Source organism: Cheilinus undulatus, linkage group 23, assembly GCF_018320785.1.
Source record: "Cheilinus undulatus linkage group 23, ASM1832078v1, whole genome shotgun sequence".
In the NCBI taxonomy this organism is placed as follows: Eukaryota; Metazoa; Chordata; class Actinopteri; order Labriformes; family Labridae; genus Cheilinus; species Cheilinus undulatus.
The window spans coordinates 16,251,414-16,279,277 of NC_054887.1; the positions used below are offsets into that span (position 1 = coordinate 16,251,414).

Here is a 27,864-nt window from a genome sequence, read left to right on the forward strand (position 1 = left end):
AATTGTACACTTACCACGGACATAAAGTAGATTTATCGAGTTTTTACTTGATTATTTCATGAAATTAGATGCATTAAAGACGTTCAAGCGCATCAATACATCCTTAACTCTCATTTCTGAATTAATAAACAAATACACCGGCTGCACTGATGCAAAATCTTGCACAATATTATTATGCTTGACAACATGTCCGCAAAAGACATGCCTTTAATCGTATTATTTCAGTTGAATTATTTTCGTGTTGATGCATGGATATTTGCATTGTGTGGTTGTAGATCCACATGGACAGCCCTTAATTCATGGCGAACAGTGTGTACATGTGGTCTCCCAGGACACACCCCACTTTAGAATAGGGTTGTTCTGAAAACCTCACTCGGACAGTGAGGATTTTTGATTGCCAGCGCACACTGCAAGATCACGGGTAAAAATCCTTTTATGCATGCGTTTTAAAAACTTTTATGAAGCTGGAGAAATTCGATTGCCTTTATATTTTGAACTTATTTTCTCGGGCACTAGTTGCATCCCACAACAGAAGTTAGTAATGTATTTTAATTGATTTCTGCTTAATGGTATTAAGAGTTTTTGATTGTTTTGACTGAACCTCTTTCATTTTGCATTGGTCTGGGAACTTTATTGAACTGTAAAGGCTTCCTCACATCCAGAATGCATTGAGGATAGATTGAGTTAAATAATACTATCACTGCGTTTATTTTGTGTGCATACAGCAGAGTGAATTACCATGGCTGAAGAAACAGCCGGAGGGGCTCCCGCTAGACACCCCAGTACAGATAAAGAGATTCCAGAGGAGGGGGTCAATCCAAGGGGCAAATGGGCTAGCAACAAGGAGTTCCTGCTGGCCGTGACTGGTGAGATCATTGGCCTCGGGAGTTTTTGGCGTTTCCCCTATTTGTGTTACAGAAATGGAGGCGGTAAGTGATATTTGACTGGTTTATGCTGACTGTAACACAGATAAAATCACATCTCAAGATTTAGCATTGCCGATATGCTATTTTTTTGTGTAAATGTTAAGCCGATTTTAACTTTCCACAGTTATGAAGATAAGATATTCTTGATTACATGATAACGAGCCACATAACGTAGGATTGTACCAGTGCTAAATTGAGACTTTTGGAGACTAAATCAATACTTTTAAGAAAAAAAACTTTTTTCATTTCAAAGTCATCATTTAACTTCAAATTGAGGAATATATCAACTCTTAAAGTAAATGCAAACACTATTAAACTATATCATTATACAGCTGTTCACCACAATCAGACCATACCCCAAGACAGTCTGGCTGCAGACTGTAGATCTCAGACAACCCCTTTGCAGACCAATACAGTGAGATGCCATATATCCTGGAAAAAGAAATCCATGCTAAAACTTTCAAAATAAAATAGGTTTTAATTACAGTTTGGACTAGGGCAAGAATTAGCTAAAAGTTAAAAGTTAAAACCTTGAACTGCGAAAACTAATAACAAAACATTCAATAAAGCTAAGTTAACTGTCTGCTTAGAGGATAAAAGGTTATCCTCCATGAAAACACTCTGATACAGCTAACGTAGTTAAGAATAAAGCTAACAAAGCCTCATTAGCAACATAAGCTATGTAGGTAAGGATGATATGTATCTAACCCAACCAAACCCAAAGACGCTATGTAAGCTATGCTAGCTTATGCACGGTCATCTTATGCTACATTCACTATGTAGCTACATAAGATGTGTAGCTACATTAGCTCTAATGTAGCTAAAGCTAATGAAGCAAACAAAGTTGCATCAGCTAAGTAAGCTACATAAGTAATGAAGCTATGTAGCTTACCCAGCTAAAGCTAACTATATTAGCTAAGTTATCTTATGCTATGTTGATATGTAGCTACACAGCTACATAAGCTATGAAGCTAATGTAGCTAATGCAGCTTGCTTTATTTGCTAAAGTTCACATTGCTGAAGCTCACATAGCTATATTGGCTCATGCAGTAATGTTAACTACGTAGCTATCGTAGCAATGTACTTAAGCTAAAGCTAGCAAAGCTAAAGCAAGCTACTGCATTACTACTTCTAAAACTTGTCTATTCTTAATTAAATTCCGGGTTAGACATCTGACCTAATTTTTCTGTCTTATTTATGATTTCTTTTTTAGTCTGCTATGTTTGCAATGTGATTATTTAATGAATGTAACTCTTGGACTGTGTTAAAGAATAAAGTTCAAATTTAGGGGAACACAATAAAACGCCTCTTAAATGTTGTACCGGCAAATTACGTCATTTTCATACTGACAGAGGTGGCGTCTCAAAGTAGTAGTCCGCACAAGGGGGCATCTTAGATCTGCAGTCTGCAGCCAGACCCCTCTCAATACTGGACATTTCACTGAGTAGAGAATTTAAGGAGAGTTCAGCATCTTTGACTCTCTGTGTGCCAAACCAAAATGAAGTACCAAAATCGTTTTTGTACTTTGGTTCAATAGTACATTCAGTATACACCTCTAATGCAGTGTTGCTTTTAATTTGACCAGCGGTCTGCCCCCCCCACAAAAGAGTTCTCACTCTAATTTAAGTGAGGAGCAGAGGGAGTCACAGCCCTTACTGTACCCTGATTAATTTTAAAAGCGAGAGATCTAAAGAAAATGGAACAAAGGCAGCCTTGAGTTGAAAAAAGTAAGGCTGTCAAATTAAAAATCTTTTGAAATTTTACTAGTTAATATTTAAAACGGTTTTGTTTCATTGTGGATTTTTGAACTGTCTTAAAGTTAGGGTTGGACAGTAACAAATTACATTTACAGAGATAACTGTAATTGAGTAGCTTTTTGTGTACTTTTACTTTTTGTCTATTTTTGTGTGACTTGTGTCTTTCTTTTTCTCTCATATGCAACATGATACAACATTTAAGCAAATGTGACTTTTTTTTCTTTTGCAGCTGTCTTCTTCATCCCTTACTTTCTGGTCCTCTTCTTCTGTGGCATCCCTGTCTTCTTCCTGGAGACGGCAGTGGGACAGTACACCAGTGAAGGCGGGGTGACTGCCTGGAGGAAGATATGCCCCATGTTTGAGGGTATAATAAAGACGATACTTATTGAGTTTTTACAGTTACAAAAGAAAGACAGATGCCTTATTTTGGAGATGTTTTCCACTCCGTTTTCTATGTTGTTTAAGAAAGAAACATAGCATCTAGACCCCCAGAAAAAAAGGTCCCAGTTTTAATATTCTCTTGCCTTGTAGAATATTTTATTAGGAGCTTTTACATGCTTGTTTGCATTTTAATGCATTTTTGTAGTATGTTTTAAAGAGCTTCTTATCAGTAGCTACCATACGCATGTGCTGTCAGGTTTGTTTTCCGTGTTATGTTGATGTGCAAAGCTAGTTTAAAATGAGGACAGAAAACAGTGAAATACAAACTAGAGGCAGCATTTTTAGGAAGGCAAAGCTTCCAATTTACCGGTCGACCTTCTTTCCAGCCCTGAGCTTTGGTCATGAGCTCTGACTGAAAGAATGAGGTTCAAGTGGTCAAAAAAGACTCACCAGGAGGGTGGCAGGGCTCAGCCTTGAAGACTGGGTGAGGAGCTCGGTAGAGCCACTGCTCCTTCATCTTGAAAAGAGTCAGTTGAGATGGTTGGGGCATCTGTTTGGATGCCTCATAAATGCTTCCCTGTGGAGGTCTTCCAGGCGTGTCAACTGGGAGGAGACCCCAGGGTAGACCAAAGACTTTCTGGAAGGAATATAATACATTTCACCTTGCCTGGGAATGCCTCGGAATGCCCCAGGAAGGGCTGGAAAACGTCGCTCTGGAAAGGGATACCTTGGCTGACTTGCTGAGCCTGCTGCTACCACAGCCTGGCCCAGATCAATGGAAGAAGATTGATGGATTGAGGTTTTTTTGGCAATTTAAAAGCTTAAAATACAAAATATGTATAATTCAAAGATTATTAGGAGCCCAAATCCAGTTGCCAGGGAGTAACACATAAAAATTGTAATTTTTATGAGTGTCTATTCCCGCTATCCCTTAAACTGGCTTGACAACCCAACTACCTCAGTCCTAAACTGACGTCAGATTGCTTGTGTGTATTTCAACCATGTGTATAGAGTTTAACCTTTAAAACATTGTGAATATGTTAGTATATGTATGAAGAATTTGTTTTTTTTAGAGGTTTATTTCAGCTCCTGCTGTCACAGAGCGATCTCTGGCTTAAAGTCAGTAGGAACACTGGCCCTTATTTTAACACTTTACTCCTCTCTAGTTTCAGTCCTAAGCTGTAGAGCTCTTTCTAACACTCTTTTTGTCCTTTGTGGATGTAAAAATACACTAATGTTTGGGTTTTTGATCAATAGAAGGGCAAAACACAACTGAATAGTATTTAATTGCATTGCAAGTACTGTTTTCTGATCTACTGCCATTCATTCTCTGGGGGAATTTTCACCCAAATGGTGCCATGGTAACTCCAGGGAACAGGAAGTGACGTTAGACTTCTCTTGTCGTTACTTGCACTCAAACTGAGTGGAACCAGGCTAGGGGGGAATGGATTTAGATCTGGGCTTGGGTTCCTATTGTGTAACCACCATAAGTTTCTTATCCATATCTCAGGAAATGGACTTGTTATCACAGGATAACCAGCGTCGCTATCTCAAGATAAAGAGATGAGTAGGTTGAGATCTTGCAAAAACTACTTAAATGAACTTGCTGTCATGGGAAGACACAGAGCTATTAAATGTATGGATGTATGCAAAAATTAAGCTTCCACAGGCTTTTAATATCCCACGCTTTGGATGTTTAACAGCAGATATTTGGAAGCTATGTGCACATCAGGACTGGAGCGTGGGAACCAAACCTTTGTCAAGGAGCTGTCACTGTTGCGTAAAGCAGATCAAGACAGCAGCCAGAAACCTCCCTAATTGTGTAAAACTTCCTGTGTCTTATAGGGGTGGGGATCGCAGCACAAGTGGTTGTGTTGTATATGAACATCTACTTCATCGTGCTGTTGGCCTGGACTATCTTCTACTTGTATAACTCCTTCATATCCCCGTTGCCCTGGTCCACATGTGAGAACTATTGGAACACTGGTGAGCTTTATGGCAAACCCCATGCTTGTTTTTTTAACCAACATCAGTATTTGATTTAATGAGTGCTTGATGCTTTTATTCAGACTCCAGTGGAAAATATTTTAACCACATTTTGAAGTACAAAACATTCCACTCAATTTTATTTCTCATTCTCTGCCACTTCAGCTGCATGTCACCCGCACTACAGCATCTTCGCCAACCCTCATTTGTTTGAGCACGACTCCAGCTGGTCGTTCCTTAACAACATCAGCTCGCCAGACTACCTTGAAAACATCTCTGCTTATGTGTAAGTCTGTGAAACATGCTGGCAGGACTTCCTCATTCTGGTGTAATAGACAACAAAATATGGAAGCAAAGAAATATGGCAGCAGTCATGGCTACACCCATGCTCACTGTGTTCAAAGGACGTTTTTACATGTTGCAGTAATAAAAAGCAGCATTACGAATTGCCCTTGTGGGACCTTTTAAAGGGTGAGAAGTGCAGCCAATAAATCTGAATCATCATCAGGCTTTGTTTTAATAGAGGTCTGATAAATTAGGGGGTTATCAACTACAAGATGAATGCTTTGAGAAGAATGCTTCTTTGCTTTCCTACTGAGTATTGATGCTATTGTCATAAAGACAACATTATGCTGCAGCAAGCAGCTAGTTAGCCTAGCATAGCATTAAGACTGGAAACAGACTGGAAAGCTGCTATTGGAGGTGTTTTTAAGTGGTTATGAATCAGACTTAAATCAATGCTGATGTGCTTATATAGCCTATATAACATGTCAGATAATGTGTGTCTAGCTTCTTAAACAGCCTGATTTTTACATTGTCCTTAGCAATGATTCTTGATGAGCAGGCGTTCCCACAGAGTTTGCTGGCCCCAACAAACCCAGGGAAAGGGCCCTCTACATTTGTCGTTTTCTGATAGTATCAATGTATGTGTGATGGATTAGTAGCGTTGATGCAAGTCTTAGTGCCACTTTCATACGTATTGCACAGTGTCTGCCGCTTTTGGACCCTTTTTGCTTACTGTCCATTTTTTGCTTCTTTTGACCAATTTTTGCTACTTTCTAATATTTCACCACCTTTTCTGCCCATTTTTGCCACTTTCAACCACTTTTTGACACTATACATCCATTGATGCCTCTGTTTATACAGTTTTGCCACTATCCCCTTTCACCACTTTTTCTGCCCATCGTAACTGCATTTTACTTCTTTCTGTTCCTTCTTCCTGTCTGCCTCTTTGTAATCCTTTATTTTACCATTACCCACTTTTGCTTCTTTTGTGCAATTTTCCTCACTGTTTTATCATATTTCACCACTTTGTCTGCCCGTTTTTGTCTCAAACTACCTATTGTTGCCTCTTTTATCCTGCTTTTGCCACTATTCACTCCCTCTTAAACTAATAATGCCCATTTTTGCCAGTTTTTAAACGTATTCACTGTTTTGTTTGCCCATATTTACCATTAAAAACTATTTGTAACGCATGAAACCTCCCTTCACTACTTTATCTGCTTGTTTTTGCCACTTTAAACCTATTCTTTGCAACTTTCTGCTTTTTTGGCTCTGTTAACTGATTTTTGCCTCTTTTGACCCATTTCAGAGTTCTTTGCAACTTAAAACCAACTTTTGCCACTTTAAACCTCTTTTCACTGCTTTTTCACTGCCCAAACAGGGTTAACATTGTTGCTTTGATAATAGTATTATCAAGTAAAAAAAACTCAACTTTGCATTGGACGATGATTCTGCTGACCTCCATGGGCTTAAAGGGATACTTCAACATTTTGGCAAATTCACCCATTGCCATAATGCCTCTAGTCTTAGGAGTAGGTTCGCTACCTTTAGTTGTCAGTGCAAGCTGTTTTTAGATTGGTGGGGCTGAGATGCAAGCTGCTCAGCTAATGCTACAGAGACATATGGTATTTCCAGCTTTCCCTCATCAACCTCATCAAATACACAGTCCAACAACTCCAAAACGCTCTCGTGGACAAGTTGTGACCTGCACATTCACCACGCTATGAAATAATCATGAAACATTACAAGACAGAGTTGTTCAAGAGGCAAATGCAAAGCTGGAACTACACCCCAGACATGGCTGCTGGACGGAGTGATTTCCAAAGTGCACGTTTAGTGCATGTACTTCCATCAACAAAACTTGAGCAGAAGCCGAAGTCTGATCATGGCGAAAGTAGTTCTGAGTATTTGCTTCATTTGTCATAATGTCACATAATTATACGTTATTATTTCATAGCGTGGTGAATGTGCAGGTTACAACTTGTCCACAAGAGCATTTTGGAGTTGTTGGATTGTGTATTTGATGAGTTTGATGAGGGAAAGCTGGAAATACCATATGTCTCCGTAGCATTAGCTGAGCAGCTTGCATCTCAGCCCCACCAATCTAAAAACAGCTTGCACCAACAACTAAAGGTAACGAACCTATTACTAAGACTACAAGGATTATGGCAAAAATGTTGAAGTATCCCTTTAAAAATACCATCTCAAATTGGCAATCTGACAGCTGGTCTTAATTTTTTATAACCTTGAGCCTTAATTTAATCAAAAAAAGATTTGTCAAAAAAAAAAAAAAAAAAAATCAACCCTGTACAGAATGTAGAAGAAAATGCATAAACTTTATTGGTGGAAGGTTTTTTTTTCTGCTATTAATTTTAACATTTTAAAATGGGTGTTAAAGCCACTTGGTGTGTAACCTGATTATCTGCAAAAATATCATTTGAATTTTTTTTTTCATACAATTTTCATTTTTGTTCTTTAAATGTTTTTTTTTTAATCATTTCATCTCAGGAATTTTACTGAGCCTGCTGACAGTGGAGTTACCCCCCAAGAGGAATTCTGGAGGTGAGAAACACATGCACACAAGCACAGACTCTCATGTTTTTGTAAAGCTTTAAGAGTGATATATCACAGTCTCAAGAGAACACTGGTTGCACAACTCCAATTCTAGTATGATTTCATGTGAAAACAATCACATAGAGCCAGTGCAGATTAGATTTTGATATTAAATTGGTTGAATATCTCTCCAAAGCCTGAGATAGAGGGCAGATACAGACTTCAACACATGGCTTTACATGAGAATGAATTTGAAGTCATCTAAAAGGAAACCAGTTATGCAGTTAAAAGTGCCATCTCCTTTTTTCTTCCTTCCTCATGCTTTACAACCAGACGCCTGCTTTTCACGTGATGACCTCCTGATTGGTTTCAAGAACTGATACTAGGAGTCTAGTCAGCTCCACTCAAACATTCAGACATGATGGGAACAATATGTTCTCTTCTCTGGGAAGCTTATGTAACACAAACTACAGCTGCTCAGAAATAAACAAGGCAGATTTAAACATCTGTATTCACGCTTCAAGGAAATATGGCTTTCAGTGCTTGTAACCATATGTGTTGAAGGCATTGTTTATTCAGGCATTTGGAGAGAAGACACAAAAGTTGTTCTTTTAGATAGCCTCTCTGTAACTCTATAGTGTTGTATGCAGATGATGCATTTGTGTGTTGTTCTGCAGGTCGCGTGTGCTAAGAATGTCAGCTGATGGATCCTTGGGTATAATACACTGGGACTTGGCTGTTTGCCTCCTGATTGCCTGGGTTTTGTGTTACTTCTGCGTCTTTAAGGGAATCAAATCCACAGGAAAGGTTAGTTTGTCTTTATGATACTTCTGATACAAGCTGGTCTTTGGCCTCCTGGCTAATGGCACCTGTCAGCCAAGTCATCCCTGATCATGCATAACTTTTGGCCTTAATATTTAGAATACTTATTAAAAATAAGACCCCCTTTCAGTATGGAACTACTTGGAACTGAAACCCAAAGCAGTAAAAGGAAGAGAGAATATATGAGGCAGTGGCTCGGCATAGGACAGAAAGTTAAAGTCTTTTCTGTCTTCATATGGACACCCATACGGGGGGACATTAGAGAGCTATCTGGGGCCCAGTCAAGCTGGAAGCCCATGGAGGTCAGCAAACTCATGGTCCATTGTAAAGTTAAGCTGTGGTATCCATATTTTATATTTAACCTGAATAATAACCACACTTATCACAGAAACAAATATCATTTTTATTCATGGGTGTAGTAAATAAAAGCAAATCCCTTTTGTTAACAAAATTAAAATGGGTTAAAAATGGCTGACATTGGTTAATAATGGCAAAAAATAGCAGAAAAGGTGGTGAAATTGGATTTTAAAAGTAGCAAAAATGGGTTAGAAGTGGAAATTAGATAAAAGTGGCAAAAAAGGCAAAAATGGGTTAAAGTGTCAAAACAGCGGCCTAAATAGTGGTAAAAGGGGATTAAAAAGTGGCTGAAATGGCCTTAAAGTGGCAAAAACTGGTAGTTATTTTGTGAAATTGGATAAAAAATGTATTTAAATTGGCAAATAGGGTTAACTGAGGCAGAAAAATAGGCAGAAATTGGTTAAACTGGCAAAAATGGGCATTTATCAGTGAAGGGTTAAAATGGGCAATTGGTGTAAAAGTGGTAAAAAGTGGTTAATAGTGGCAATGATGGGTCAACAGAGGCAAAAAAGGCAGAAAGTGGTAAGAACTGGTTTAAAAGTGGCAAAAACAGGCAGAACTAAGTGGTAGAAAGGGTTTAGAATGGACAAAAATGGGTTGTAAGTAGCAAAAATGTAACCTTGAAAAGCAGAAGGATATGCTTGTTTCCTTGTTTCTCACTGGCGAATCCATTTTGCAAAGCTCCCGTCTGAATCTTTTGGGCCCGGTTAGAAAGTGACAGGGGCAGTTCTTTCGTCACGGAGTCATGACGTAAGCAAGCAGCAACAAGAGGCCGCTGCAGTTAGAGGCTGAAACCCAAAACTGAAAAGAGGAGAGTACGCAGCACACTGACTCAGCAAAAAGACAAAAGGTAAAGTTAGCAAATAGATGGCTAACTTTCAAAGCATTTAGCTGCAGCAGGATATTTCAGATAGTAATAAAAGGAAAACAAATGGCCCAGTGATTCAGCAACAACACAAAAAGTTAAAGGGACTTCATGGAGAGGGCTTCAAAACAAAAGCTAACATTGCACTGTGTCTGCTTGGCAACTGTAAAGGCAACTGTTAGTAAATGCACTAGCCTTGTCAGTTTTATTGCATAATTGTACATCAGTGTTGTGAAAAGAGTTAGCTTTTGTGTCTAAAAACTGACTGCTATTCCTCCTGTTTGTCTGTAATTTTTCCTCATAGGTTGTGTACTTTACTGCTACATTCCCCTACCTGTTGCTACTCATTCTCTTCTTCCGTGGAGTGACTCTACCAGGAGCTGGAGATGGACTGGCATATTACCTTAGCCCTGACTTCAGCAGGCTCGCTCATCCAGATGTAAGAACTCATAGTCATTGTGAACTTGTGTTTTCATACACAATATTCAGAGAAGAGTTATTTGGAGCTGTTTGAGATTCTGTTATCTACTCCAAAGTAAGCACATGCAGGACCAACCAGGGCGTTATCTAATTTTCCTCTCCTCAGTACTCCAATAGTCCTCTGTTAAATTCTCTCTCCTCTAACAGGAAGAGCATAGTGTCCTGTTTTTCTCCCATTCCCACCCCCTTTCTGTTTTTTTCTTGACTTCTGGAGTCTTAACAAGTAAAACAAACCAAGATCCTCTTGCAGTGAGAGGTTCATTAAAGAAAGCATTTCCCTTGAGACCTTGGGTTGGCGGAAAAATCTCCATAGAGGAGAGTATTACTACCATATGAAAATATTACATTTTAAGAGTATTTACACCATCAAGTTTTATTGTAAGCTGAGTAGGAAATTATTGAAAAAAAAAAACACAAAAACAGGATATTATGTTGTGTCCATCCATCCTTCTTCAGTGATGTCATCTTTAAACTCAATAAGGAATCCTACAAACAGAGGCTACTGTTTGGATCATGTGGCATGCTTTTGCACAACGACAGCATCTGTGTCTGCCTTCTAGACCGTCTCCCATCCCTCTTACACCGTCTCTCTCGGCTTCAGTGTTCAAATGTAATCACTGGAGGGTTTAGCCGCAGTACTTTTCCATGTGGCAGGGGGTCACTTCCTTTTCTTCCTCCTCTGCACAGGGGCGTTGAGATGGCTGCAACGTTTCCTGACAGGTCAGGGACATCAGAATTGGTGAGGTTGTCTTTAGATTCTGTCTCCTTTTGGAGGCAAGATGTGTAAGTGATGAGGCGCACAATAGAAAAACTGATTTATACCAATTAAGTATAATAAAACTGTTATACTGTTGTGAAACTGACTAAAATCACATATATTCCACTCTTTGTACCATTTATTTTTCCTTATAATTCCAGCTAATTTAATATTTAGTATGGTTGTTCGATGAATTGGCTTAATACACACAGGCATATTATCAAATATGGTCACTTCATTTTTCATGTTAAATTTGAGTAATCACTAGAAATCCTATGCAGAAAAACCTATCATGACATTTAGCACTACAATGCAACTGTAAAATGTCAGTTTCATCAACTTATTATGGTTAAGTTATGGCTTTCAGGCCGTTTGTTTGGGACCAAAAGTTCCTGAGGAAACAGGAAGTTTGAGATGCTCTGAGACACTGTGCATTGGTCATTGACTGATCTCCACTGATTGGCTGAGAAAAATCATTTTGGTTCTGCTGTATTACAAAGTTGGGGGGAGGCCATATATGGATCAAAAATGGTTCCTTGCCCTATAAAGGGTAAATATAAGGCGCAGTCTAACTTAATACATCAACAAAGTCTGGCAGCTACATTCATGAAAAAACACACTGCAAACATGACAAACTAAGCAACATTTAAAAAGAAAAACAGGAAAAGGTTAAAGGTCTAAATTGGGGGTAAATTATGGTTAGACCAGTTTTAGAGGTAAATGCGCGAGCGGTGGCTCGCTTTAACTTTGTTAGCTTTAGCTAAAGATAACATAGCTACACTAGCTATGTAGTATGTAGCTAAGTTAACTTTAGCAAGATGAGCTTAGCAAACATAGCTAAAGCTAACATAGCAGCAAAAGCTACATAGTTAAGAAAGCTATGCAATTTAAGAAGCTAATGATAGCTTTGTATCTTCAATATATATCCATGAGCTTTGTGAGCTTTGGTTACATTAGCTACATATGCACATTTGCTGGTCAGGTTTTTGACATTACTTTAAGTTGCCTAACTCTAGGTGCCTAAGCTAAGTAGCTCACTTAGCTGACATAGCTTTGTTATCTTTAGACTTAGCTATGTTATCTACATAGCTTCCTTAGGTGACGTAGTTTTTTTTATTTTTAGATTTCGTCATGTTTTCAATATAGCTTACTTAGCTAACATAGCTTTGTTATCTTTAGACTTGGCTACGCTAGCTATGAAGCTTACTTAGCTTAGCTAGTTTTGTTATTTTTAGATTTAACTATATGTTCTATATAGCTGACTATATAGCTGTGTAGCTTACTTAGCTTGCATAGCTTTGTTATCTTTAGATTTAGCTACCCTAGCTTTATAGCTATGTTATCTAAGTAGCTAACTTAGCTAATATTCTTTGGTTATCTTGAGACTTAGTAACATTTGCTATGTAGCATACTCAGCCAACAGAGCTTTGTTATCTTTAGATTTAGCTACATTACCTATCTTAATTATCTACATAGCTTATGTAGATTGGCTTGAGCTTTATCAACATGGCTGCGTCACAGTGTTTTCATGAAGGAAAGGAGTTTCTCCTGTAAGCAGGTCATTAATGCAGCTTGATTAAATGTTTTGTAATTAGGTTTTGCAGGTTATGTTTTAACTTTGGTGTCCTAACCCTGAGCATAACCCTTACTCTGAACTACTCAAAAGTTTAATCTGATTTTGTTTTGAAAGTTTTATGCATATGTTTATTTTATTTATGTAAATGCATTCAGGTTCAGAATGGATCCCTTGATGCAAAAAAGCTTTCTAGCTATGAATCCTCTGCATAAAAAGTTACAATGTTGAACCTGAAAAACATGTAATACAAATACTATTTGACCATGTTTCTGGCATTCTTTCTGATTCTTGATTTTTATTAGGTGTTTAACTTGAGCTTTGATTGTGAGAATAAATGTGTGAACCGGTCATAAGCATGATCAGATGACTGCTGTTTAAACTTTTTAAGCCCTGTTCACGAGGGTCCAATTGATAAAAGCTATCAAAACTGACTATTGATGCCATTCCCACAGTCATGGTCTGCACAACAAAAACAGCTGTTTTTTAGCTCTGGTTTGCAAAAGTTCTGTTCTTTATCTAAGATTTTATAAAAAGATAACTAAAACCCAAAACTCGAATACCATGTGTGCATTTTCACTGTCCAAAGCCAGATTCCCTGTGGCTTAATTATGAACTTAATGCACTTTTTGTTTGTTTCTTCATCATCTCATATTTCCCACTACATTTACAAAAAAAAGCTGCGTCTCATCTGAGTTAAAATTAAAAAAATCTCCTTTCCATCACTGTGGGAATGGTAAATTTGGTAAGACGCAAAAGGAAATGTGTGAGAAATTCTTGGGAGTTATGTTAAAAACAGGTGGGAGCTGTGTTACACAGTTCCAGATGCTTTTGAAAACAGATCTGCTCTAACAAGCCTTTCTTAACATGCAAGTGTCTGTTTTTGTTTAAACCGCCAGAGGACATCGTAATTGAGGTCTTGTCTTCATCTGTGGTGTGTTTTATGTGTGATCGTGTCTCCTTTTGTTCATGTGTCAGTGTACATGCCTGAATGTGAATGCAGTGTAGCCAAGAGGACATGCTTCTAAGGGTACCACAGTGTGCTCTGTGTCTGGTGGCGGATGTAAAGATCCCTCTGCAACAGACTGAAGCCTGTTTTTCAGACCTGAATGAGCTGGGAATAAGCCAGGCCCGCCATGGGGCCAAAGAAGGGTCCTGTGCATTGCTTTGGAGCTGTGCCAACTCTTTCTTTTCGCAGGCGGGACTGTGTGTGCCGTAGTGCCTCTAATGTTAACCAGATGGAGTCAGAAAAATGGCCCACAGACAGACATTCCTGTAAACAAAACCGTTAACTCCCACAAACGTGAAGGCATGCCGGTCCACATATGGTGCAAACTCATTCACAAAGAAAACAAAAATGAGAAAGATGCAAGTTTTATAACACATGTTAATACAGTAAAAGAAGCTGAATCATTCTGACACAGACAGAAAGCAAAATGGTTTATTTTGTCTTATGCAACAGAAATCTGTTTGGATAAGAGCCATTTCATGATTGCTATGACGGTGCAGAAATGGCTCCAGAGTGACTGTAAAAAGACATCACTGGTTGCAAATTGCATATATGCATATCCCCTTTAAAATGTTTTTCAATTTTGTAATGTTGCAGCCTGATGCTGCAATCATTTCAATTATTTTTTCTCTTACTAATCTACACTCAGTACCCCAACATGGCAAAGTGAAAACAGAGTTTAAGAAATTTTATTAAAAAAGGAAAAACACTGAAATATCACACTGACAAAAGTGTTGATTTTCTGCCATTCAGCACCATCAGTAACCACTCTATTGCCCTCTGCATGGTCACATGACTCAGTTGTGTCATACCTTTCTCTGTACAAATAGAAAATGTTTTGATTAAATACATATGTTTTTAAAATTTTTAAAAATCTCTGACTTGCTCTAGATTTGGCGTGATGCAGTGGTTCAGGTGGTCTACTCTCACGTCTTGAGTTTGGGGGTTCTCACCGCTCTGGGAAGTTACAACAAGTACAACAACAACTGCTACAGGTCAGCGTCTTTAAACACAACAATGTCTCGCTTGGTATCACATGCCATGTTTGCTCTTTAACAGTGTGGTTACTTTTCTTTTTTGCCTTCTTGGTGCTGCAGGGACTGCTTGGTACTGTGTTGTGTCAACACTGCCACCAGTATCTTTGCTGGTTTTGTCGTGTTCTCAGTGCTGGGGTTCTTGGCCTTTGAAATGAATGTATCAATCCATGATGTTGCCGCTTCTGGTGAGTTCAAGCCTCAACTACTTTAAGTGTGACTTCTGATGCTAGTAACTGGCATTTCCATTGTAACGAGCTTCTAATCCTGATTATCAGAGAGATTCAGAGATTAAAATGTTTTGAATTAATCTGTTATACCTAAAACAGGATAATGGGATTATTCTTCTATCCTACACTATCAAGGGATGGGAGGACAATAGAGATAAATTGCCTCAGATAATGTATGCAAGCATATGAGGGAAATTTTTTTCTTTACTTGGTATCAGAAAACTTTTAAATTAAATTTGGATTAAACTTCCGGTTAGGGTGAGGGTAAGGGTTAGGATACCAAAAGTTACACAACCTATTTACAAAATGTTAAATAAAGCTACATAAATGGTCTGCTTACTATCCTCCATGACAACACTGTGATGCAGCCATGGTAATAAAGCCAAAGCCAATCTACATTAGCTATAACTGTAGATAATAGGTAATGCAGTTAAATAATAAAAATAACAGCGCTCTGGTAGCTAAGTAAGTCACAAGATAACAAAGCTATTTTAGCTAAGTAAGCTATTTAGATAACATAGCCATGGCTAAAGTAGCTAAATCGAAAGATAACAAACCTATGTTAGCTAAGTAAGCAATATAGAAAACAAAGCTAAATCTAAAAATCTCAGAAATATGTTGGCTAAGTAAGCTACTTAGATAACATAGCTATAGCTTAGGTAGCTAAATCTAAAGACAATAAACCTATGTTAGCAAGTAAGCTACATAGCTAACATAGCTTAGTTTAAAGATGACAAAGCTATGTTAGCTAAGTAAGCTACATTGATAACATAGCTAAATTGAAAGATAAGGAAGCTATTCTAGCTAAGTAAGTTATGTAGCTAACATAGCCAAGTTTAAAGATGACAAAGCTATGTTAGCTAAGTAAGCTATAGCTCTGGTAGCTAAATCTAAAGCTCACTTAGCCATGTTGTCTTTAGCTACATTTGCTAACGCTTACACTGCTTAAGCTAAAGCTAACACTTGCCAATGCAGTAACATCAATTACTAGCTAAAATAGTAACTACCGCTAGAGCTGATCCAAACGATTCAATCCTCTGAGACCTCTGATCTTTTTTTTACTTTTATTACCTCCACCAAGGAGGTTATGTGATTGGCAGTGTTTGTTAGTTAGTTTGTTAGTGTGTTTGTTAGTTTGTTAGCAACATAACTCAAAAAGTTATGAAAGGATTTTGATGAAATTCTCAGGAAATGTCAGAAATGGCATAGGAAGAACTGATTAGATTTTGGGAGTGATCTGGATCACCGTCTGGATCCAAGAATTTTTTAAAGGATTCTTTACTATTGGGAGATAGGGCTAATGGCTTAGTCTGTAATTTTTGAAATGTGGTTTAAAACTTCTAAAACTGGAAATACATCGCACCAGCAAATGACATCTTTTCTGTTCTGACAGAGGCGGTGTCTTACAGTAGTGGTCTGCATTATGGAGCTAAGATCTGTAGACTTCAGCCAGACTCCTCTTGAGGCTGGACACTACCTTATATAGTTTAAAGCAAACATTGAGCCCATTCAGAGCTGTAACATTTAACATCACCACACCTAGGTTTACATGACTGTTGTTTGCCATGCTGTTAGCTGGTGGCTTATAGTGTATCATACTTTGAAGTACAAGCAGCTGAGCTCAAAACAGCTAACGTGGCTCTCTGCTGACTTTTTCAGAACAGGCTTAACACATCTGAAAATCTCTGTTTCACAAATAAGTCCCTCTTTTAAAATGTGTTTACACTGAAATCCATGATTCATGTGGCCCTCCTCTTCAAGATGGAAAATTTGGAATTCTGAAATAACATCAAAAATATGAATCTATGATACAGTCACACAACAAACACAATTATTAGAACACGGTTAAAGACAAAAACTAAAGGACCCTCCTTACAGTGCCTGTAAAAAGCATTCTCTCCTTCAATGTTTTACCCTTTTATGGATTTTATAAATCAATCATGGTCAAAATAATTTGGCTTTCGTTTGGCAATAAACCCTCTTTAATGTCAATGTGAAAACAGATTTTTTCAAGTTAGTGTTGGTTTCATTAAATATGTAACAATTAATGAGATGGGGATCGGCTTGACTGCCAGTATCAACAATAACCACCTACATCCACTAGAGGGCAGGTTAAGCCCAATTAAGCCACTTGTTCCTCTGTGCTTCACTGTGTGATTGGTAGTTTGTAGTTTTAATACTATCAAATGATAATGTTGTGTTTCTCCTTTTGTTGTAGCCTGCTTCTTTCACTTTTATTTCTTTGAAACTCAAATTTAAATCACTACAGAATAAATCTGTATGAGAAAGCATCAGAGTTATTGAACTAACTTTATTCGTTTAAAACACTGGCTCCCAGCCAGAAGAGCGGCACCCATCAGAGTCACAAGAATGGATCATATGATACTGTTTACAAAATTAATATTTGTGTTAAAGGCCGTGATATCTTCAGCTTTGAGTTTGTCTTCTACAGGTCCTGGTCTGGCCTTTATAGCCTTTCCAAGGGTGCTGTCAATGCTGCCTGTCCCATCCTTCTGGGCTGTTCTCTTCTTCGTCATGGTCTTCTTCCTCGGCCTGGACACTCAGGTGTTGTACTCTACATAAAATTGTATATATTGTGCTTCGTGTTGAGTTATTATAAGACAAGCTTTGACTTCTGTCCTTGTAGTTTGTGTGTGTGGAGAGCCTCGCCACTGCCATCACAGATATGTTCCCTCGTTACCTGAGGAGACATGGAGGGAGAGAAATTCTTGTCCTGGTCATCGCTGTGGTCTGCTTTCTACTCGGGCTGATGTTTGTCACAGAGGTAGGCAGTAGGGGGAAAATTACTCCATTTAAATAAAGGTGTTTGAGCCATTATAACTCTGGTTTGTAACTTTAATCCTGAGCTACTGAATTTTTAGCATAAGTAAGTCATTTATTTACTTGTTTTGCCCTTTGCAGTGATGACCAAATACCCTACATTAGCAGCTAAGCTAGGCCAGAAATAAACATTAACATGCTTAACTTTAAAATGAGAAATTAAACATAATAAGCATAAGCATTAGCATGCTAACATGCTTTTAGCGCAACGACTAAGCACAGCAACAAAGAATTGCTAACTTTTAGATTTGGCTAGTTAGGCTACCTTAGTCACAGTAAACTCAAAACTCAAAACTATCAGCTTTTTTTTTTTAGTAATAGGGAGCTGTCACAGACATGGAAAAACTAAGGTTTAAAGCATGGTTAGCATCAACCTGCTGCTGGCATGTAGCAGGCATTATGGCCATTTTTAACAGTTTTGTGTGCTAAAGTGGGCTAACATTCTCTCTACAGCTATAAACTCTTGGTTAAGATTAAATCATTTCTTTTATATGATTATGCCCACTGCACCTGTGCAATTTAACAGACAAGCAATACTTAACAATTCATACGCTTAATTTATCAAGATACAGGAATAAGTCAGTGACAGTAATCTCAGTACCAAGGGGTTTCTGACACTTTATTGTTGATCTCCACTATTGGACAAGTGCTCTTAAGGTGGCACTTGATCAGATACCATTGACTGAAAGGACACCATTGGGTTTACCACATTATTTCTAGTGGGAGAACCCTAGAGGGTGCTTAGTGGCCTTTTGTCCTCTCAGAGGGCACTTTATCACATTATGTCTGAGTAGAGTGCATCCTTGACGGCACCTTGTCACATTTTGTCCTTTCAGAAAGCAATTCATTACAGTATGTCCCCAGGAAATGCACCCTAGATGATACTTTTACATATTTTTCCCTGTGGGCACTTTATCAAATTGTACCCTCTCAGGAGGAACATTATCACATCATTTCCATTGGAAAGACACTTTAGAGAAATGTTGTCATAATAGTTTCATTTTGACAAACACCCCAAAGGGCTCTCGAATATATTACATCCATTTAAAAAAGCACCAAAGAGAGCACTTATCACATCCTGTCCATTGAAAAAGGCACCCTAGAAGGCACTTTACCACATTACATCCATTTGAACGGCACCATAGAGGCACTTAGCATATAATGTCCATTGTATAGACACCCTAGATGGCACTGTATCACATTGTGTCCTCCCAGGGGACATTTTATCAAAGTATGTTCATTGAAAATGCACCTTAAAGGGGACTTAATCATTTTTGTCTTCTTAAAGGGGAACCTGGAGGACACTTTGTCAAATTTCATCCTCTCAGGAGGCAATTTATTACATCAGGTCCATTGGAAAGACACCATAGAGGGCACCCCCACCTCTCCTCTGAGTCCATCAGTGCCTCATTGTCTATCTCTGGATTTTGTACTTGTATAAGTAAATATTTAGCAGGTCAACTGATTGTGTTTGGTGTCTTTTTTTGGCAGTCTAGCATTGAAATGGTTTCCTGTTCACTCTTAGCATTGTAGTAGTCAGCAAGGCAGCAGCTGCTTGATGCTAACTTAAAGCTTCACTGAACGGGTATTTAGTAGATCCATAAATCAATCTGTCAGTTTAATGTTTTCTAGCTTCATCTATACAATAAATCAAGGTTTTATTTATTGTACATGTCAAATCCGAAATGTCATGTTTTGCTGTGGGGGCATAGAAAATCACAGTCAAACCCAGGTTGTCCTCCTGAGAAATGCTTGTTTTCTGCCAGCCATTATTTTTATAACAATCTTTATTTCTGCTCATGTTACAGGGAGGGACAATTGCCTTTCACCTGATTGACAGCTATGGTCCCAGCACAATCACTCTCCTCTTGATTGTCCTTTTGGAGACGATTGTCATCGCCTGGATCTACGGTTAGTCATGCTTTTGGATCTTTCATGTGTTTCTTTTAAATATCCATGCAAACCTTTAGACCAATCATTATCTGACTCCTGGAATTACCCGATTACTCAAGTAGTTGCTTTGCCAGATAAAGGCTGCAGGTGACTAATAAACACACTGAGCTTTAGTCAGATAATCTGTTTTATTTGGTGCTCATAGACCATTTAATCAAGTTTCATTAATTCTGTTACGAAATGCCAAAGTGGAAAGCAGAAGAAATGCATCCCCAATTCCAAAGAAGTTAGGATGCTGTATAAAATGAGGAGGAGGCAAGATTCTATACTGGAAATCACTGCATGGACTCAATCATTGTCTGTCTTCCACAAATGCAATTCAAAGCGGTATCATGTAAAGAAGACGCCATATGTGAACAGGATCTAGAATCACTGCTGTCTTCTCCGCGCCAAAGATCATTTAAAATGGACTGAAGCAAAATGGAAAACTTTCCTGTGGTCATATGACCCAAAACTTGAAATTCTTTTTGGACATTACGAACACTGGTCCTGCAGACTAAAGAGAAGTGGGACCATCCAGTTTGTTATCAGAGTACAGTTCAAAGGCCTGCATCTTTGATGGTATGGGGTGGAATTGGTACCTATGACACGGATAGCTTACACATCTGGAAAAGCTGAAAAGTTTATAGATGTTTCAGAGCAACATATGCTCCCATCCCGACAACGTCTCTTTCAGGGAAGGCCTTGACTATTTCAACAAAACAATAGTAAACCACATACTGCATTTATCACAACAGCAAGGCTTGATCTGGCCTGCCTATACTTTAGACCAGTGGTTCCCAACTGGTGGGATGGGACCCAAAAGTGGGTCACAGAGCTGCTTTCAGTGGTTCACAAACTGGTGCCTGGAAAAAATTGTGCCAAAGTATCTAGAATATACAAAAGATCTATGCATTCATGTTTCATTTTATTTTATTCTACTCTGTTGTGCCTGACAAGGATTAAATTACAGGTGTTTTCTTGAGATTTTGACTTATCTATCCTGATATCTTGGATAGAAAAATTTTCAAAAAAGCTGTTTTTTCTATGATAATGTCCTTATTTCTCAGTATCTTAAAAAGCAACTAATTTTTAAATTATGCTGAAAAAACAGAGTGAAATGAGATGTTCGCACGCATATCCTCCCAAAATTTTGCACAATATATTTGTTCAGTGATATGTTTTGCTCTATCAATGGTCCAAACTGTAACAGTTTTTATTAATTAAATTGTAGTGTCTGATCTTTTTGGGAAATATGGGTCGTGACTTCGCTAAGGAGGTGGCGGTGGGTCCCATGGCTAGACTAGTTGTGGACTACTGGTTTAGACAGGAAACATTTGGCGCACCAAAAAAAAAAACAAAAAATCTGGCAAAGTCAAAACAGGACTATTGAGCAGCTAGAATCCTATATCAGACAAGAATGGGACAACATTCCTCTCCAAACACCCCTAAAACTGGTCTCTTCACTTCCTAAACATTTACAGGCTGTTGTTACAAGAAGAGGGGATGCTACACAATGGTAAACATGGCTCTGTCCCTGCTTTTTTTCATAAAATGGTAAAATGTCTCAGTTTCAACATCTGATATGTTGTTTATGTTCTATTGCGAATAAAATATGGGTTTATGAGATTCAAAAATCATTGCATTCTGTATTGATTTACATTTTACACATCTTCCCAACTTTTTTGGAACGGGGTTGTAGGTGCTTATGTCACAATCTTTTGTAAAGAAACCCAGCAATTGATGGAAACACATAAGCAAAGTTTTTCCAATAATGCATTCCTCAAGTGCACGTAAATACATCAGATAAGATCATTACCAGATTATTCTGTTATCGGATAAATGCAAGCACTGTGCTTTGAATCCCCAGTCATGACAAGAGGAGCTTCATTCAATGAGAGAAGTAATTGTGACTCCAAAAGGCTGTATTTAATTCAATAAACTTACTACAGTGGTTCAAACTGTTATCCAGTATGTTTGTTGATATCATTTTAAGTAATTAGATCAAACCTCATGAAACATCTTGAAGGATTCAGGGTTATTTCATGACTTATCCAAGAGGAAACCATGACTTAAATTGTTGCTATTGGCAGCAACACATCAGCTATTACTTTCAAGAATGTGTGTTTGTCTTTTCACACTAAACTACGCCAACAAATCTGAGAAAGAGCCGTACAAACACGAGACCTTGTTTTCTCATAAATCAACAGTTCTGTTTACAGAAGAGATGGGAAGGCTTGTCCGTCTAAGAAGAGGCTCCATAGTTCTTGGAGCCTTATCTTCATGTTTTGGGTAAACATCTGCTAATTTGAGTAAAATAAAGACTTTATCTATTCTGTGGGAATGCAGAAAATGCAAAACAGACAGTGTTAGGCTGGTGGGGTCGATTTGTGAGTCACATGCTCCACTTAAAGCCCTGTACAATAAGGCTAAAAAGCTCTTTCAACAGCTGAGGAAGACTAAGTGCTCCATCTACTGGCCATTAAGCTTACCTAGATTTTCTTCTTCTCTGCTCTGTAATTTTGGCCTAATCTTCTTTGCAGAATTGTTTTAATTCAGCCACATTAGCAGGTTTTCAAGCATGAACAGCCTGTTTAAGGTCGACCACAGCATCTCCAATGAATCTGAGACCAGACTTTGACTCCGCAACTCCAAAGCCTTCCTTTATTTGTCTTTTAAGCCATTCAGAGGTAGACTTTCATGTGTTTCAGATCATTGTCCTGGTGCATAACCCACATGCACTTGACCTTGAGGCCACAAACTGATGGCCCCACATTCTCCTTCAGGCTTTTCTAGTAGAGAGCAAAAGTCATGGTTCCTGCCAAGCATGGTGCCTAGCAGACAACCTCCTCTCCAGCAACATTTTCTGGCTCTTCCCTGGGGGATTCCGAGGTGTTCCCAGGCCAGATGTAATCCTTCCAGTGAGTCCTGAGTCTACCCCGGGGTCTTCTTCCAGTTGGATGAGCCCGGAAGACCTCCACAGGGAGGCGACCAGGAGGTATCCCGATCAGATGCCCGAACCACCTTAACTTGCTCCTTTCGTGGCGACGGAGTAGCGGATCTACTTCAGAGTTCCCTCCAGATGTCCAAGACCCTCAACCTGTCTCAAAAGCTGAGCCCAGCTACCCTCCTACCAACTTTCATTTCACTTAAACCCACGATCTTATCTTTTCGATCATAACCCAAAGCTCATGACCACGGGTGAGGGCTGGAAGAATGATCGAAAGGTAAATTTTGCTTTCTGGCTCAACTCCCTCTTCACCTTGACGGTATGGTATAATGTTTGCAATGCTGCAGGTGCTCTATCAATCAGCCTGTGGATCTCATGGTCCAGTTTACCCTCAGTCGTAAACAAGACCCCAAAATATTTGAACTCCTTCACTCTGGCCACCTGGAGGGAGCAATCCAACGTTTTCTGCAGACTGCAGAATAATTTCTTTAAAGTCTTTGGGATCATCAAGATGTTTTTGGCAAATGTGAGACGAGCCTTGTTTTTAGCCTTGGAGCGCTCAAATGGATGCCAGTTTTGCCAGTCTCTTTCTTATTGTTGAATCATAACTACTGACCTTAACTGAGTCAGGTGAGGTCTGCAGGTCTTTAGGTGTTCTGGGTTCTTATGTGACCTCCTGGATGAGTCGTCGATGTGCTCTTGGAATTATTTTGGTAGGCTGGCCACTCCTGGGAAGGTTCACACACCTGTGAGGTGAGAAGGAGTGTTGAATGAGGCAGAAAAGTTGAGAAGCTAATAATTAAAGAAAAAGGCGATATATAAAAAGGAACAGGAGGATATAAATATAAGTTTGGTCAAGTACATGACCTGGCTAATGGAACAACATCCACAGAGTCTAATTAATCTAATTATAGAGGAGCAGAGTGGGCAGTTTAATATCAAGTCTGGGCAAGGGCGTTTCTGTATAAATAACACACTCACTTTAAGGACAGGCCAAAAAATGGCTTTATAACTTAAACTCAGGAGATGAAGCAGCTGCAGAGGCAAATCAATATCTTAATCTGTGTCAGCAAATCTAACAATAACTCCAAAACTCAATTTAAAGTGTTAGCATAAATAAGCATACAGAAGATGTTTGTGGAGGGTATATGCTTCAGGGATTGATAAATTCAGTTTCATGAAAAAATGGCAAATTTACGCTTAAAATGCAGTAAAAAAGCGTTACAGTTTTTTCAGAACTGTATATCATAATTCGGATAGTAGTTTTGCCTAAGATGGAGTTTTTTGAGCCAAAAAGATTTATTAAAAATGATGGAAGGAGGGCCGAGGCTGTGCAAATGGAAGCTTATTGTATCCTACAAGGAGAGGAGTTTTCTTTAGACATTTAAGCTGAGGGAAATATGAAAAAATTATTGATTTAAATTGATTGTGCCATCAGGGGGCTCTCAATCAAAAAAAACAAAAATGGACAACGGCTCAGCTCAACCAACAATGCTAGTTTTTTTTCCTGTTTTGAACTGAGGACTCTGATCATAAAAACACTCTGACACAGCAAATGTAATTTATATTGCTCCGTTAGCCGTGTAAGCTACATAGATAACGAGCTACTTTAGCTAAGCTCACAAAGCAATTATGCAAGCTATGTAGCTTTATCTACATAGGAGCTCATTCGCTAAAGCTCATTAACGCAACTACATTGGCCCATGTAGTAACATTTATTACACAGCTAGCATAGCTATGTTAGCTTTAGCTAAAGCTAACGAAGTTGAAGCAAGCCACCATTCTTGTTACTATTTCTAGATTGGATTGATATGTAACTCTCAAACCATCTTTAGTGATGCCATCCATTCTGACAGAGATGGCATCTCAAATGAACGGTCAGTAGCCTTCAGAGATGTACAGTCTACAACCAGACATTCTTACTTTTAACTGTAAGGAGAACTCCCCTCACATGTACCCCCAGAAACTCCACTTGGCAGAACACATGTTGCGTTCACATCAGATCGCTTATTTGTACGTATCTGAATACATGATTATAGGGGTTTTACTCACGTAATATTTTAAAATTTGCACGAATAACTCACTCCACTAGTCGTCAAGTTGCATGTTCGCAAGTGCACAAAAGATGCGAAAGGGGAGGGGCTTCTGTCTTCCACATCCAGTACTGTTAACAAACATGTCAATAAACTTACATTCATGCCAAGTAGTGAAGGAAAAATTAGCTTGTGTGACGGGTTGAGCTAACTCGGGCAGTGCTAACTACGGTGCTGACTTGGTAATAGATGGCTGAAATCAAGTGACAAATGTTTTCACAACTTACCAAGCAATACTACCTCCAAGCAAGCTCCTTTTTATTCCTGTGCTGGTAGGACAGGCATGTTTTGTGATATAATTCACGGTAGCCACAGACAGACACCACAAGTTTCTCCTCCATTTTCTGGTTGAGGGAACCTCCTCCCCTCCAGGCTGGTCCTTTCGGAGATCCTCCAGTGACGTATTTCACAAACGTGAATAACTAAACTCTCGCAAATAAGTGAATGAAGAGAACAGTGTGTTGAATGTGGTGAAAAATTACTCGCTCAATTCACAAGACTTGCAGTGCACATTTGTGGTGTTCGGGCTACATCAACTTTACATTTAATTAACTCACACACATGATTTTCCTTGTGTCTGATGTAAACACAACACTAGACTACACCCTCCTCTTCCTCATTTTCTCTGTGCTGGCCTGGTGCCAGCCCATGCACTGCCCACAGGTGGTTGAGTTTTGAGTTGGATTGCACTACGTAAAAATACGTGGTTGGCTGCTGCAACTGTGCATAATGAACTTTTTCACAGCACTGTTTCATAATAAATTATTCTTATCAAGACTTGCAGCTTAAATTTGCTGTTATATGATTAGTTGTGGTATAAAAGACCCTGATGACGCATAAAACCTGGTTTGCTGCCCTGTGGACCAGTGACAGGATTTGTAATAGCTGTTTTGTCACATACTTACACTTTTGGAGGATGTTCTTGTGTAAAGGCTTCTGCATAGGGTTCAGAATTACAGGAACCACTAGTGTATGCTCGTTTCTAGATTCAACACAGAAGTATAATTGAGGCTCCAGAGTTCCGTATTTCTCTGAGCTCAGGATTTGACATCTGTTTGTTCATTTAAGGGATCCTTGAGTTAGTGACATAGTCAGTATTCTTTGTACTTTGACTGACAAACTCATCTTGTCCATGACTTTTAGGAGCTGACCGTTTCTATGACAACATCGAGGACATGATTGGGTATCCTCCACTACGTCTGATCAAGTACTGCTGGCTGTTCATCACACCGGTCATTTGTGGAGTACGAAATTTGTACCTGTTATACATCTGCTTCATACTTCTCTCCTTTTTCCTTTACTAAACTCTGTGTTTCCCTCTTTATTTGACTAAATCAATATGACCCAACACTAATATATACATAGGCTGCTGGATTATTTATAATCCCACATTTTGCTTGATTCATTGTTGCTGTCTAATAACAAAAAAAAAAAAAAAAAAACCCACAAAAACAACAACTTTTATTTTAGGTGCTCTGCCTTAAACTCTACATGGCAGCACTTGCGTCCAGTTGGACCTGAAGCACTTGATGGCACTTACTGATGTTGTTTCTTCTTGTCTAGATCGTTGCTTGTGTTGTTCTTGCTCTCGAATGTACATCGCTTTGGAGAAAAGCGTCTGCTAAATGACATTGTAACGTTGTAACTTTGAATTGGACAATATTAATTGCATATGTACTGCTATAAGCCCTCTAACTTTACCTTATTTCTCCTCCCTAGATCACCTTGATATATGAGGCGGCAAATCCGCTTCCCTTTTGGGTCTATGGATACCAGATTGGTGCTGTGGGAATCTTACTAGGAGGTTTTCTCCTCCTTATTCCTCTGATGTGCATCCCAGTCTTCATTTTTGTTGCACTGTGCAGAGTGAGTGACTTTAAAATTTGTATTTGATTATCAGCAGACTTAAAGTCAGACATTTCTTCTCTGCACATGTTGCATTGCACTGTATTATGTTTATTTCCTTTTTCTTAAATTCCTCCATCTATTCAGGACCCAAACAACATGACGACACCATCCAAAGATCTGCGCCAGGCTCGACCGAACAAGCCGATCCTCACTTTGTGTGGCAAAGTCATTTTCAGGGCACAATGGAAGCCGAACAGAAGCGCAGATGAAGGGAGTGAGAAGATGATGATGGGGGAGCCCAGCAGGGTTTGATGATCAAAGAAAACAAAGCAACTTCAACACATTAATTGTCTTGATAAACTGAAATATGGGACATAATCACACATTTTTACTTTCATTCAGGGATGTGCTATAATGCCTTACTTTTTGACTGCAAGTTACTTTTTATGTTTCATAACATCATAAATGTCATATAAATTAACACTTTCAAATAAATATACAGCCATGTACATAATTTATAGGCATGTAGGGCAGGAAGAAGACATCACAGGGCTTTTTGTGCCACAACCCAGGGCTGGACGTGAGGGCAGAGACAAGCTTGACACGTGACAGCTCGATGGCATCTCTTTGTCTGGCAAAGAAAAGAAAGACATCTCGCACACTGCAGGGCTCCAAAAATACAATATTTATTGCACCAATGTGACGTTTCGAGCACAGTTGCTCTCTGTCTGATGCAGAGCAGCTCTGCTCAAAACGTCACGTTGGTGCAATAAATAATTGTATTTTTGGAGCCCTGCAGTGTGCGAGACATCTTTCTTTTCTTTGTCTCTTTTTTGGCTCAGCACCTGCCCACCTAGGTTTGGATTTGCATGTAGACTTTTTTCTTACTTTTTATCTCTTTTGTCTGGGCCTTTTTCTTGGGACTTCCACAGGACAGCAAGGTGGTAACCCTACTACCAACCCAGATGTACCATAATATACAAGGACATCCAGAGCACTAATGGGGTTGTGTCAATCCTCCTTCCTGCCCAAAGTGCCATCTGGTGGTCTACTTGCCATATCTACATCTTACTTCAGCCTCAATGTTTTACCCGAACATGCCTAAAGGTTCTGCACAGTACTGTATGTATAAAAGCTATAGGCTTCTTAACAACTTAACACTTATATTATTGTTTAACTCAGGAGCCA

The 27,864-nt window shown here is 38.9% G+C and overlaps 1 protein-coding gene across 2 annotated transcripts; it reads left to right on the forward strand.

Moving 5' to 3' along the window:
* Nucleotides 1-362: 362 nt before the first annotated feature.
* Nucleotides 363-27,341, forward strand: LOC121505318 (sodium- and chloride-dependent betaine transporter-like). Of its 2 annotated transcripts, none has more exons than XM_041780507.1 (16): nucleotides 363-421; nucleotides 726-929; nucleotides 2,913-3,047; nucleotides 4,910-5,050; nucleotides 5,216-5,336; nucleotides 7,841-7,894; nucleotides 8,563-8,692; nucleotides 10,234-10,368; nucleotides 14,640-14,743; nucleotides 14,846-14,970; nucleotides 17,465-17,577; nucleotides 17,660-17,797; nucleotides 19,662-19,764; nucleotides 25,972-26,072; nucleotides 26,548-26,694; nucleotides 26,821-27,341. In XM_041780507.1, the coding sequence occupies exons 2-16, from the start codon at nucleotides 740-742 to the stop codon at nucleotides 26,986-26,988; spliced, it is 1,905 nt and encodes a 634-aa protein (XP_041636441.1). In that variant the 5' UTR covers nucleotides 363-421; nucleotides 726-739; the 3' UTR covers nucleotides 26,989-27,341. The 2 variants fall into 2 exon arrangements, with proteins under 2 accessions (XP_041636441.1, XP_041636440.1); XM_041780506.1 differs by having other exon boundaries at nucleotides 413-534.
* The last annotated feature ends 523 nt before the right edge of the window (nucleotides 27,342-27,864 follow it).